At 36.9% G+C, this 14,987-nt stretch overlaps 3 protein-coding genes across 3 annotated transcripts in view; all 3 read right to left on the bottom strand.

Annotated features, from left to right (window-relative positions):
* The window catches only part of LOC141331638 (snaclec stejaggregin-B subunit beta-2-like), a 1,300-nt gene extending 1,141 nt beyond the window's left edge, over window positions 1-159 (bottom strand). The window contains exon 1 of the mRNA XM_073836682.1: window positions 155-159. Within this exon, the coding sequence (XP_073692783.1) occupies window positions 155-159 (5 nt within the window). The remainder of the gene's footprint in view (window positions 1-154) is intronic.
* Window positions 160-4,044: 3,885 nt separating this feature from the next.
* On the bottom strand, window positions 4,045-4,794 carry LOC141331637 (snaclec stejaggregin-A subunit beta-1-like). Its single transcript, XM_073836681.1, has one exon. The coding sequence runs from the start codon at window positions 4,792-4,794 to the stop codon at window positions 4,045-4,047; it is 750 nt and encodes a 249-aa protein (XP_073692782.1).
* A 9,138-nt stretch (window positions 4,795-13,932) lies between these two features.
* On the bottom strand, window positions 13,933-14,682 carry LOC141331636 (snaclec stejaggregin-A subunit beta-1-like). The gene has a single exon (XM_073836680.1). It carries the CDS (start codon window positions 14,680-14,682, stop codon window positions 13,933-13,935), a length of 750 nt encoding a protein of 249 aa, XP_073692781.1.
* Between the last annotated feature and the right edge of the window lie 305 nt (window positions 14,683-14,987).

Here is a 14,987-nt window from a genome sequence, read left to right as displayed (position 1 = left end):
GAACTTCTCCAAGACTCATCACTGAGTCTAACTTTCGGTAGTTTTATCTTCAAATAACTTTGTAGACTCGTTGTGGATTTCCCTATCTTCAGAAGAACTACAGAAACTTCCAGCTCACTCCTAAAGGAATTCATCAAGAACCTCCATTGTTTACCGCATCAGGACTCTTGATTCAGCAACAAAGCCAATGCAAGTATCTATTTACAGCTATTTTAGATGCGTTTAAGTTGAGCCCCTTTTTAAGGTGAATTGATTCTTTGATGATTCTCATTAGGTTGTGGTTATTTGATACTAAATACTACCATTCTTCTTCTTATTCTTCTCTCTCTCTCTCTCTCTCTCTCTCTCTCTCTCTCTCCTCTCTCTCTCTCTCTCTCTCTCCTCACTTAATTCCTTTCTTTGTGCATATATGTGTTTTTATTAGTAGTTGTACGTTCACCATAAATTCATTTATTAAATATCCCCTATTCCACAATTTATTGTCTCTGAGTGCTGCTCATAATTCGAGGTCCCTGAATGTCTGATTTTTGCTACATGCTATGTGTGGATCTCACTGAATTACTGCTAGTACTGACTAAAGTAGGAAAGTTACTCTTTCTTGGCCAGAAACGTAATTCTTCCTAGAATTGATAAATGATTATACTATCTATTCGGCGGACGTACAGATTAAATAATTGTAATATTAATTCTGCTGCGGTTAATTCTGAGATCTGATCTAAATATTCATAATTAATTATAACCAGTTATAATTAATCATAAATATTTTCCCTTTTGAGCTATAAATCGCTACACCTGTTAATGCTGATTTGATTAATATTCCTTACTTTTCCATTTTTTAAGTTTATGTATATTATGTAATGAATACTATGCATTCCTCATGTAGTGGATTTACTCCCGTGAACACTATCTCCATTTCCTCTCCACAACCTTTGCATTTGCTCAGTGTTAATGTAATGCGGAGAGGGTGATGCTTTAGTATTTGAGAAGCAAATGTTTACAGAACCCTCAGACTTACCAAAAATACAAATACAAGCAAACACAAAACTAACAAACACCAGATTGTATTACATCCTGATTTATGACACTCACTAAAAAGTTAGCACTTTTAAATCTGGGTTATAGGAGCAAAATCTGGTCCCGTAACAGACTCTGATTCAACTAGCTGATATTTAGAGAATAGAAGTGTAAAATTAATAATATACAATGAAATAATAAAATAATAAAGAATAATAAACTACCGTGCAGCACCAACCACGAGTCTCAAAGAAGAGGAGTCATTTTCTGTATAAGGGAAAGATGTGAGATCTAATACAGTAGGCGGTGTAGGATTTTAGTTACGCAAAACCATAAGTAATGAACAAATCTCCATACTCCATGTGAAGATCAAGATTCTTTTGTCTGAACCATTTGCCGAAACGGCGCGAAAACACTGGCGTCACGATGTCTACCCGATGGTCCGTTTGCTACGCCGCAGGGAACAGAGCGGCCATAAACTTAATCCCATTAGGGAGACAACAGTGATTTGTGTTCAGCGTAAACTAGCTAATCGCTAATTCATGACTACAATCTTTTGATCCTGGTGAAACTCCCGGAAAAGGACAATTCCCCAAAGATCGTCTTCCCCCCTCGACATTCCACGAAGAGCCAGTTGTCTCGCGCACTTTGGCCGAGACCATCATAAACTGAGTCACGAATAAACAAAGAACATTGATCGATTCCAGATTGCCCGTTCTGGCCCGCCGAACTCTTACTGACCTCCGCTCAAGCAGTGTGGGGTTTTTCCACTCAAAACCCAGAAATACCCCACCGCGCAAAGAATGTGCGGACAAATATGATACAGGAGAAAAAAAAGATACCAAGAACGCTATTTCGATCACTCGAACTTGCTATGCAAAAGGATAGGACACCCTCCTTTCTGTATGTCAATGGGTGTCGTGTATTCATGTACTTTACTATACCTTGTGCCTTAATTAATCAAGTTATTTAGCGTGTATCCCATGTGTAACCTTATAGTTCTGTATTTAGTCTCTTTCGAAAGATCATAACGACTGCAGGTTGTCTGAGTGAATGAGAATTTCATTTTGTGTGTATTGTATGCATTACGCTAGTTAACAGAAGTTAATAACTAAATCGCAGAGAAATCTATATCCCAAATAAAATTACATGCCAGGAGGAGTGGCATGGGTGCGGGACCCCGCCCCGTGGCCACCCCATTGGTTCGCAGCCCTCGGGGTGGTACTTAGGAAGACCCTTTAAAACTTACTGGCCCGAACCAGAAATTTGGCTTGAATTGTGCTTGAAGTGCTGACTTGAACTGACCGAACTGAGCGAGAAGAGCCCTGGAAACATCCTGGAAGACTCTAAACTTTCTCTGCCGAAGATCGCCTGCTCGTTCCAACTACAAGGCATTCCTGCCCTCCAGAACTCACAAGAAACTGCAAAGACTTTCGCATCTCGATTTGAACCTTCAGAGCCTACGCGCCTTGCAACCCAGGCGCCAATCGAACTCTGAGAGCAACTCCGGTTGTCCAACCCTCATCCTGAGGAATTCCCGAAAGACGTCATCCGAAAGACCGACAAGCAAGCAACCAACCAGGGCATCTGCTGAGACGAGCCTCCAGCCCAGACGGAATCCCCATTCCGGCCAAGAGCAAGTAAACAAGGTCTCCCATTTCTTGTTGAAATCTGGTGCGTTTTGTTTAAGTTAGATCTCTGCTTGATGACTTTCTGAGGTTGTGATTTGAGAAGCTAGTAACGGTAACATAACAAGTCTTGGGTTTTCTCAAAACTCATAAAATCCCATCTCTGAAACTGTATGAGTGTGCGTGTGAATGTGTGTGTGTGTGTGTGTGTGTGTGTGTGTGTGTGTGTGTGTTCGCGTTTTGAGTAGTTTAGCTTTGTAATCCTAGTGTAGTTTTCAATAAATCATTGTTTTCATTGAGAGAATTGTCTTGCCTTTTGTGTTCACAAAGTACTATTTTGCCTAGATCAAGCTACCTGGCTTTAGTTTCCCAAATTAATATTTAAGTTTATTTACGCTCCTGCCAATGAGCTTTAATAGACTTTGGAATTGATAAAGTGTATTGATTTGACCGATTCGGTGGACGACCGGTCAGGAAATATAAACTATTAATTCTAAATTGATTTCCCTGAAGTTTAGATTCGATTCTATATCCGAATCAACATTAAAATTTGAGTTAATTTCTACAGCGGAGACTATTTAACCATTTCCTGTAGAGTCAATAAGAGGAAGTAGTTGTTCAGAGTAGACTAAGCTTTACTGGGGTGAACAGCAGCGGACCAACTGATACATTAAAGTTTGCAAGTAAAGAACACAGACAAAGTCTCTGTCCACAAACTTCTTTCAAGTTTATTGTCCAAGCAAAACTTTAATTCATTGTCATGCAAAGTGTTGATATAATTGACCAATAAGGATTATACATTACATCATAAAGAAATGTAATACAATATATGAAAACAAGACTTTTCATGGTAAAAAAAAAAACAAACAAAAAAAAAAACGTGCTCATGGAAACAGTTATCTCAAACTGGATAATTCCTTTCTACCTGGTTTCCATGAACAGTACATGCATATAGGAGATATATAAAAACAGATGTGTTAAGGCAGCGTTTCCAATCTTTACTTTTCTCTTGCGTTCCAAGATTCATGTAGAGGGATAAAGAGAAAAGGTCAGGCTAAGAGCCTATTATTTCTACTACTTAGTTTTCTGTTTCAGCTAAAATTTTCCAGCCATGAGCAATGCAGAATTTTCTCATTGTTGAATTGTTGAAGTAATTATCAATCTACCAGAAAAAAGGCTGTGGCCAATCAGCGTGTCAGCCAAATATATTTGATTAACAAACGTTTATAGAAACTTAAATACAGACCCAATACAAAAACTACAAATCAGAAGTAAAAACTCCAAATTTCAATATGTAATTATTCAAGAGCTTAAAAATTTTATATTAGCCTATGCAAAATCAGTAAGTGAGGCATTGTGACTACAAACATTTCCCAAAATATAAACAAAAGTAAAATAAAATTCATGGCTTCCTATGACAAACAAAGTTGAGTTTCTCCTCACAATCTTTGGGTTGCCAAATTTTTGTTCTTCTATCCAGAGCTCCACAGCGCAGGTTTCTAGCAGGGCACTGGAGTTCCCCCTCTGCAGACCAGGCTTTATATTTAAAATCTTTACCATCAGCCCAAAACCAATGACCTGCCAAAAAGCGCAGACCAGTCCACACATAAACTGTCTGGGATGTTATAGTCTTATTTATCACCTCTTCCATTTTCATCGGAGACCTTAGACTCACCAGGTCAATGTAGTTCTGGATGCAGTAGTCATGGGCTTCTTCCCACGTCTTACGCTGCTGCACCAAAATGGGCTCATAGACATCCATACAATAGAATGGTAGAGGCCATGAGCACATAGTGTTGTGCAGTTTACCATTAGATCTCATTGCAACACACTCTTCAGCGACACTGTTCGGTTCCCCAGAGTCCCAGTAGTCAATTGTTTGATCCTCACCTCCAGACCAACTCCATTGATTTAAGTTGTTTGAAACCATGTACAGTCCTATCCAAAAAAGATCATAATTGACTTCTGGATTTATGATGAGCAGTTGTGCCTCTTCTTTACTGGCAGTGGACAGGTCATCATGGTACTCTCTGCAGTGTGTCTGTGCATCGTTCCAGGTCATTTTTTCTCTCACAAGAGAGTGTTTCCTGTAGAGACTAAAGTTCGGTCCAGAGAGACTCAAAAAAAGAAACACAGTGACTATAGCCTTCATTTCTATACAGATGATCTACACCCTGCAGCCTTTGTGATTGTTCAGCAATAAAGGGTTATTTTATATATCTGAGAGAGACAAGGAAACAAACAGGTAGCCTCTGACCAACCAGATGATCAGGTTCTTCAAGTATTTGTGTTGCAAATCTCAAAATCAAATTTGCTGGAAAAATCAAGCTAAAGTAAATGAAGCCTATCCAGTGAATTGATAATTTGATGAAAGATTGTCACATTGAAGCATGAGAGCAAAAATAAAATTTTCTGATGAACACAATATGCATGTCGAAAATGTCTTTTTAAGTATAGTTTAGTGTTAGATAATTTCTTAGTGTGGGCAGATATTTACCAGTCCCCTCACACAGCTGTGAAAAGAGTAAAAAGCACAAAGTCTTTGTTCACAAGCTTTATTGTCCAAGCGTAACTTTAAATACATTGTCAAAGGAGGTGGTGTATTGATTGACCAATAAGGATTATACATTACATCATAATGTAATACAAAAGACAAAAACAAGGTTTTACATGGTAAAGAACACATTTATGGAAACATATATCTTATAGATAATTCCTTTCTAGGCTGGTTTCCAATTTTGTCCTGTGTTCCAAGGTTTATTCAGAGGGATAGAGAGAAAAAGTCAGTCTGAGAGCCTATTATTTCTGTCACTTAGTTTTCTGTTTCCGCTAAAACTGTCTAGTCAAGAGAAATCCAGAATTTTTTCATTGTTCAGTTGTTAAAGTAATCAGCAGTCAGCCAGAAAAAAGGTTACGACAAATCAGCGCGTTGGTCATATATTTGATTAACAAATGTCTACAGAAAACTATCACAAAATACACACCCAATACAAAAATTCAAGCGTAGCATCAGTTCTGGCTGCTGACTCTCAGCTGTTCCACATCTACCATAGGGATGCAACACCCATCAGAGCACCCATAAATGAGGTCCTTCAGTATTGTCACCAGGTTTCGCATTGCTCAAAAGCTAATTACCTGCCTTCATTCCTAACTCCTCCTTTTGTTTAGTCAGGATTCTGCCTTCTGATTCTCATTTGAATCTAAAAAAACTACACATTTCAATACATAATCAATCAAGAGCTTCAAAATGTAATATTATCTTATGCAAAATTAGTAAGTGAGGCATTATGCACCTACAAACATTTCCAAAAATATGAACAAAAGTAAAAAAAAAAAAAAAAAAAAATCATGGCTTTCCAAGGCAAACAAAGTTGAGTTTCTCTTCTTTTGGTTGCCAACTATTCCTTCTTCAATCCAGAGCTCCACACCACAGGTTTCTAGCAGGGCACTGGATTTCCCCCTCCACAGACCAAGCTTTATATTAAAGAGAATCACTACTGATCAATCCACACATAAGTTTCTGGGATGTTATAGTCTTATCACCCCTTGCATTTTCATCTGAGATCTTAGATTCACCAGGTCAATGTAGTTCTGTCTGCAGCAGTTCAGGCTTTCATCCCACATCTTATTCTGATGCACCAGAATGGGCTCAAAGACCTCCATACAGTAAACGGTAGAGTCCAAGAGCACAAAGCATTTTGCAGTTTAGCATTTTATCTTCATACACTGCAACACTCTTCAGTGACACTATTCGCAATAGTCAATTGTTTGATCCTCACCTCAACACCAGTTCCATTTTTTTGAAATGCATTTTTGACTTCTGGATTCACGGAAAGAAGTTGTGCCTCTTCTTTATTGGCAAGTCATCGTGGTGCTCTCTGGAATATTTATGCAATTTTTTTAAAGGTCACTTTATGTTTCACAAAGAAGTGTTTCCTAAGACTGATGTTCAGTCCAAAGAGCCGCAAAAAAGGAACATATTGACTGACTGTAGACTGTCTGTCTGTCGCTGTCTCACTCTCTCTCTCTCTCTCTCTCTCCGTGAGTGCGCATGTGCGGGCGTTTGCTGAGCGAGTGTGGGGAGTGTGTGGTGAGTCTGAGTACGTTTTTTTTTCCTCTAACTTTTCTGTGTTTGTTTGTTTGTTTTTGCTGTTTTGTGTGCGGGCATTTGTTACTGAGGAGTAGCTTCTACTATTAGTGGACGCTGAAGGAGACCGCTCCCGGTCAAGTTTTGGCCGGGAAGCATGGCTTCTTCAGGTGATTCGAACTGCGAGAGTTTAACTCGGCGTCATGGAATTAAAGTGATATGTAGGGTCGGAGTGGAGGAATGTGTTTTAGCAGTGGGTGAAGTAGTGGGTTGTGCTTCTATAGTGTCGGCGTCGAGGATGAACAACGCGATTGTTGTGTTTTTGGATGCGATAGAAAAAGCTAATGAGGTGGTTCAAAAGGGGGTTGTAATAAATGATGAGTTTACACCTGTCCTTCCTCTCAGCAGTCCGTCCAGAAAGATTATTGTCTCAAATGTTCCTCCTTTTGTTTCTGACGCGTGCATTGCTAAAGAATTTTCTTCCTTTGGAAAGTTAGTTTCACCTATTAGGAAGTTGGCTCTTGGATGTAAGTCGCCTTTGTTAAAACACATAGTGTCTTTTAGGAGACAGGTCTATATGATTTTGAAAAACAACACTGATGAGTTGAATCTGTCCTTTAATGTTAAAGTTGAGGGTTTCAACTACACAATTTACGCAACGTCTGAGAGCACAATGAAATGCTACAGTTGTGGTAAAATTGGACACTTAATACGTGCGTGTCCGGACGGAGCTGATGCTGCTCCGACAAACGCTCTGAGGAATGCTGCTGAAGCTGCGCCTGATGCAGCTTCTGTTGCTGAGGAATCAGTGTCTGAGGTGATAGATGCGACTGATCCTAATACACCTACTATGGCTGAAGTTGTTGCAGAGACTGTTGCTGCTGCAAATACTACCCTGAGTTCTGAGATGGCCGATATAGCTTGTAACATTACTGAAGCTGCGGATAATACACCTACTAATGAAAAAACAGTTAGTGAGATTGGTGTTGAGGTGGAGATGGAAACAGAATCAATCTTTAAAGTCCCATCAAAAAGGAAGAAAGGTTGTCTAAGTAAGGCAATTAAACAGGCTAAAAAAGACAAAAATGAAACTGAAGGGATAATGTCAGACAACGACGGTGATTCTACAGATTCAAATACTTCAGGCTGTTCTTATCTTTCATCACAAAATGAAAATGAGTATGAAAGCCAGCCAACAGTAAATAAAGCTGAAGATATTAGCAAGTTTTTGAGAGAAACGAAAGGACTACCAGGGGTTAAGGTTGATGATTATTTTCCGGACCGTTCTACTTTTATTAATGATGTAAAGGTTTTAATGAAGGAAGGTGCATTTGTTGATAAAGAAGTGTATCGTCTTAGGAAGATTGTTAGTAAGATCAAAAAGCAAATCCTTAAAGATGAAAAACAAGACATGTTGTAGTTCATTTTTGGTTGAAATGTTAGTCTTGCTGAATGTTTTTATTTTTTTCAAAGCATCAATAATTATGAGAGATTTTAAAATCGGAACTCTCAATCTAAATGGTGCTAGAGACTGTCAGAAAAGAATGTGTTTGTTTGAGTTTATAAAACTAAAGCGTATAGATGTCACCTTTATCCAAGAATCACATAGTGATTTATGTAATGAAGTAGACTGGAAAAAGGATTGGGACGGTCAAATATGTATGAGCCATATGTCCTCTAATAGTGGAGGAGTGGCTATTTTGTTTGGAAAAAAAAACATTACCAACTTTTTGTGAAGTGGAAGAAATAGTTAAAGGGCGCCTTTTAAAAGTTATAGCAAAGTTTGAAAATGTGAGAATGACTTTTCTAAATATTTATGCTCCCACAAAAGGAGCTGAAAGAATAGATTTTTTTGATATGCTTATGGATGTCATCAGAAATATAAGTGCAGAAGAGTTATTATTCTTGGGTGGAGATTTTAACTGCACAGAAAATGACAAATTGGACAGAAATCATTTAGAACCACATATTGCCTCACAAAAAGCACTTACACAATTAATAGAAATGGCTGATTTATGTGATGTGTGGAGAAATGTGCATCAGAAGAGCAGACAATATACTTGGGCACATAGTAAAGACAACATTATTTCAATGGCAAGACTTGACAGGTTCTATATGTTTAATTTTCAGGTAAATTTAGTCAAGGATTGTAAAATAGTTCCTGTTGGTTTTTCAGACCACTGCTCAGTTATTTGCAATATTTTTGTGAATTCTGTGAAAACAAAGAGTGCTTATTGGCACTTTAATACATCACTTTTAAATGATGAATTTTTTATGAAAATTTTTTCTATGTTTTGGGGAATTTTTAAAGAGCAGAAACAGTTTTATTCTTCATTGCAACAATGGTGGGACTGTGGAAAAGTCCAAATCAAACAATTGTGTCAAGAGTACACTTTTAATGTTACTAAAGAATTGACTCGGTCAATAAAAAAGTTAGAAAATGAAATACTTGATCTTATAGACACAAATAATAGTGATGACTTTGAAATTGGTAAATCCAAAAAAGAAGTGTTGGCAGATATATTAGGTGTTAAAGCAGAAGGAGCTTTGATTCGCTCACGATTTCAAAGCATTACACAAATGGATGCACCTTCTAAGTTCTTTTTTAATTTAGAAAAAAAGAATGGTCAAAGTCGTATTATTCATTCATTAAGAAATAGTGCAGGAGAAGAATTCACTGAAGATAGAAAAATACGTAAACATGCTGTTAATTTTTATTCAGAATTGTATAAATGCGAAGTGCCACAAAGTGAAAGTGAGGATTCTAATTTTTTAATTGATCTTCCAAAGGTTGATGAAGAATCTAACACAATGCTTGAGTGTCCTTTATCACAGAATGAATTATATACAGCTTTGATGAAAATGGAAAACGGAAAGTCTCCGGGTATGGACGGGATTCCTGTTGCTTTTTATAAGACTTTTTGGCCAGTGATTGGGGAAGATCTTTTTTTGGTGCTTAATGATAGTCTGAACAAAGGATTGTTGCCACTAAGTTGTAGAAGAGCTGTTATTACTTTGTTACCAAAAAAGGGAGATCTTCAAAAAATAAATAATTGGAGGCCTGTATCACTATTGTGTACAGATTACAAAATACTATCAAAAGCTCTTGCAACACGTTTAAGTAAAGTAATGAGTAGAATAATACATCCTGACCAGAATTATTGTATACCAAATAGATCAATTTTTGACAATATTTTTTTGGTTAGAGATGCTTTAGAAGTTGCTAAACTATTAGGTATTAATTGTGGTCTGATCTCATTAGATCAAGAAAAAGCATTTGACCGAGTTGAACATGCATATTTAAAAAGAGTTTTAAATGCTTTTGGTTTTAGTTCAGTTTTTATAGGAATGATTGAAACTATGTATAGTGACATTCAAAGTGTACTCAAAGTCAATGGTGGTTTAAGCGCTCCTTTTGAAATTCAGAGGGGAGTTAGACAGGGATGTGCGATGTCGGGGATGTTATATACCCTAGCCATTGAGCCTCTGCTTCAAAAAATAAGGTCTGAATTAAATGGGTTTTCTCTACCTTGTTGTAATGTTTCTTTGCACCTTTCTGCTTATGCAGATGATGTAATTGTTTTTATATCAAATGCAGACGATGTTAAAAAGTTGGAAAGTATTGTGAATGATTTTAAGAATATTTCCTCTGCAAAAGTAAACTGGGAAAAGAGTGAAGCCATTCTTATGAGTGAATGGAACAGAGAGCCTCCCAATTTACCTGGAGGTTTGATATGGAAAAGAGGCGGTCTTAAGTACCTCGGAATCTTTTTAGGTAATGAGGACTTCGTTCAAAAAAACTGGGATGGGATGTTTGAAAAAATCAAAGGACGTTTGCAAAAATGGAAATGGTTACTTCCACAACTATCCTATAGAGGCCGTACACTTATAATTAACAACCTGGTGGGATCCTCTATATGGCATAAACTTGGTTGTGTAGATCCACCTGCCGGACTTTTGTCAAAGCTTCAAGGGGAGCTAGTAAACTTCTTCTGGGACAATTTGCACTGGGTACCTCAAAGTGTTCTTTTCCTTACAAGAGAGGAAGGAGGACAAGGCCTGGTGAATCTTGTGAGCAGGGGAGCAACCTATCGATTACAGTTTATCCAAAGACTATTATATGGTCCTCAAAGTTTGGTGTGGAGATCTTTAGCACGTAATATCCTAAGTAGAGTGAATGGATTGGGACTTCATACGGCACTTTTTCTAATGGACCACGCTTCTCTAGACTTGTCTGGATTGCCATCTTTCTATAAGAGCCTCTTTAAAGTATGGAGACTGTTCAATCAACAATGGTCAGAATCTGCTACATCTCTTTTTTGGTTGTTGGAGGAGCCAGTTGTTTTTGGCAGTCGTCTTGATGTGTCAGGAGACGACACTCCATGGCTGAATGACTTGCTTGTGTCTAAGAAAATGTTACAATTAAAAGATATTGTTGACAAAGGAGGTATTGGACTGAAAAATGTAGAAAATGTTGCTGTACATATGGGAATAAAATCGGTGAGGTTTGCAAAAAGATTTCTGGATAAACTGAATGGGGTTTTACATGAGGAGGAAAGAATTCCGATTGAGAAGTATAATGGAGGTTTTATCTCCCCCGATGCTGAAGATTGTTTTCCAGATATCAGAATTGCACCGGATTTTGAAAATGCGGGGAGTAATAGCCCACTTTTATGTCTAGATGAAGGTGAAAATGTTGGATTGTGTACAGTTAAAGGAAAAGTGTTATATGGATATATTGTGAAAATAATTAATAAGAATACTTTAAAAGAAAGATCTGATACAGTGTGGAGGAGCAAATTAGGAATGACAGAGAATGAAAAACCAGAATGGAGAATTTTATACAAACCACCATTGACTAAAAGGGCAGGTGATTTGCAGTGGAGAATACTGCATGGAGCCATAGCTGTCAATGCTTTTGTGACTAAAATAAATTCCAATGTAAATGAGAGGTGTCCATTTTGTCTAGAGAGAGAAACTATATTTCATTGTTTTATGAATTGTGGTAGAATTTCTCCACTTTTTGATCTTTTAATTTACTTATTTTCTTTATTAGGAGTGGTCTTTACAAAACAACATTTTATATTGGGTTTCAAGTACAGTAGACTGCAGAAATATAAATGTCCACTATTAAATTTTTTTGTTGGTCAAGCTAAATTAGCAATTTATATTTCTAGAAGAAATGAAATAGAACAGAGAAATGGACAGCATATTGTGTCAGTTTTTAAAAGTATGATTAAGTCAAGAATTATTGTTGATTTTAACTATTACAAATTGATGAATGCAATTAATGTTTTTAAGATTGAATGGTGTTGTGATGTAGGTTTGTGGTATGTTCTTGATGAAGATTTATTCTTTATAAATGAATTGAAATAATATTTGTTTGTTAATTGTAGTTCAAATAATTGTTAATAAAGTGATGTAAAATCTCAATCTCTCTCTCTCTCTCTCTCCTCACTTAATTCCTTTCTTTGTGCATATATGTGTTTTTATTAGTAGTTGTACGTTCACCGTAGATTCATTTATTAAATATCCCCTATTCCACAATTTATTGTCTCTGAGTGCTGCTCATAATTCGAGGTCCCTGAATGTCTGATTTTTGCTACATGCTATGTGTGGATCTCACTGAATTACTGCTAGTAGGAAAGTTACTCTTTCTTGGCCAGAAACGTAATTCTTCCTAGAATTGATAAATGATTATACTATCTATTCGGCGGACGAACAGATTAAATAATTGTAATATTAATTCTGCTGCGGTTAATTCTGAGATCTGATCTAAATATTCATAATTAATTATAACCAGTTATAATTAATCATAAATATTTTCCCTTTTGAGCTATAAATCGCTACACCTGTTAATGCTGATTTGATTAATATTCCTTACTTTTCCATTTTTTAAGTTTATGTATATTATGTAATGAATACTATGCATTCCTCATGTAGTGGATTTACTCCCGTGAACACTATCTCCATTTCCTCTCCACAACCTTTGCATTTGCTCAGTGTTAATGTATTGCGGAGAGGGTGATGCTTTAATATTTGAGAAGCAAATGTTTACAGAACCCTCAGACTTACCAAAAATACAAATGCAAGCAAACACAAAACTAACAAACACCAGATTGTATTACATCCTGATTTATGACACTCACTAAAAAGTTAGCACTTTTAAATCTGGGTTATAGGAGCAAAATCTGGTCCCGTAACAGACTCTGATTCAACTAGCTAATATTTAGAGAATAGAAGTGTAAAATTAATTATATACAATGAAATAATAAAATAATAAAGAATAATAAACTAACCGTGCAGCACCAACCACGAGTCTCAAAGAAGAGGAGTCATTTTCTGTATAAGGGAAAGATGTGAGATCTAATACAGTAGGCGGAAACTATTTAACCATTTCCTGTAGAGTCAATAAGAGGAAGTAGTTGTTCAGAGTAGACTAAGCTTTACTGGGGTGAACAGCAGCGGTTAAGGTTAGCAAGTAAAGAACACAGACAAAGTCTCTGTCCACAAACTTCTTTCAAGTTTATTGTCCAAGCAAAACTTTAATTCATTGTCATGCAAAGTGTTGATATAATTGACCAATAAGGATTATACATTACATCATAAAGAAATGTAATACAATATAAATGAAAACAAGACTTTTCATGGTAAAAAAAAAAAAAAAAAAAAAAAATGCTCATGCTCATGGAAACAGTTATCTCAAACTGGATAATTCCTTTCTACCTGGTTTCCATGAACAGTACATGCATATAGGAGATATATAAAAACAGATGTGTTAAGGCAGCGTTTCCAATCTTTACTTTTCTCTTGCGTTCCAAGATTCATGTAGAGGGATAAAGAGAAAAGGTCAGGCTAAGAGCCTATTATTTCTACTACTTAGTTTTCTGTTTCAGCTAAAATTTTCTAGCCGTGAGCAATGCAGAATTTTCTCATTGTTGAATTGTTGAAGTAATTATCAATCTACCAGAAAAAAGGCTGTGGCCAATCAGCGTGTCAGCCAAATATATTTGATTAACAAACGTTTATAGAAACTTAAATACAGACCCAATACAAAAACTACAAATCAGAAGTAAAAACTCCAAATTTCAATATGTAATTATTCAAGAGCTTAAAAATTTTATATTAGCCTATGCAAAATCAGTAAGTGAGGCATTGTGACTACAAACATTTCCCAAAATATAAACAAAAGTAAAATAAAATTCATGGCTTCCTATGGCAAACAAAGTTGAGTTTCTCCTCACAATCTTTGGGTTGCCAAATTTGTGTTCTTCTATCCAGAGCTCCACAGCGCAGGTTTCTAGCAGGGCACTGGAGTTCCCCCTCGGCAGACCAGGCTTTATATTTAAAATCTTTACCATCAGCCCAAAACCAATGACCTGCCAAAAAGCGCAGACCAGTCCACACATAAACTGTCTGGGATGTTATAGTCTTATTTATCACCTCTTCCATTTTCATCGGAGACCTTAGACTCACCAGGTCAATGTAGTTCTGGATGCAGTAGTCATGGGCTTCTTCCCACGTCTTACGCTGCTGCACCAAAATGGGCTCATAGACATCCATACAATAGAATGGTAGAGGCCATGAGCACATAGTGTTGTGCAGTTTACCATTAGATCTCATTGCAACACACTCTTCAGCGACACTGTTCGGTTCCCCAGAGTCCCAGTAGTCAATTGTTTGATCCTCACCTCCAGACCAACTCCATTGATTTAAGTTGTTTGAAACCATGTACAGTCCTATCCAAAAAAGATCATAATTGACTTCTGGATTTATGATGAGCAGTTGTGCCTCTTCTTTACTGGCAGTGGACAGGTCATCATGGTACTCTCTGCAGTGTGTCTGTGCATCGTTCCAGGTCATTTTTTCTCTCACAAGAGAGTGTTTCCTGTAGAGACTAAAGTTCGGTCCAGAGAGACTCAAAAAAAGAAACACAGTGACTATAGCCTTCATTTCTATACAGATGATCTACACCCTGCAGCCTTTGTGATTGTTCAGCAATAAAGGGTTATTTTATATATCTGAGAGAGACAAGGAAACAAACAGGTAGCCTCTGACCAACCAGATGATCAGGTTCTTCAAGTATTTGTGTTGCAAATCTCAAAATCAAATTCGCTGGAAAAATCAAGCTAAAGTAAATGAAGCCTATCCAGTGAATTGATAATTTGATGAAAGATTGTCACATTGAAGCATGAGAGCAAAAATAAAATTTTCTGATGAACACAATATGCATGTCGAAAATGTCTTTTTAAGTATAG

Source organism: Garra rufa, chromosome 3, assembly GCF_049309525.1.
Source record: "Garra rufa chromosome 3, GarRuf1.0, whole genome shotgun sequence".
NCBI lineage: Eukaryota > Metazoa > Chordata > Actinopteri > Cypriniformes > Cyprinidae > Garra > Garra rufa.
Note: the sequence above shows the minus strand (reverse complement) of the source record. Positions and strands in the feature narration are given on the sequence as shown.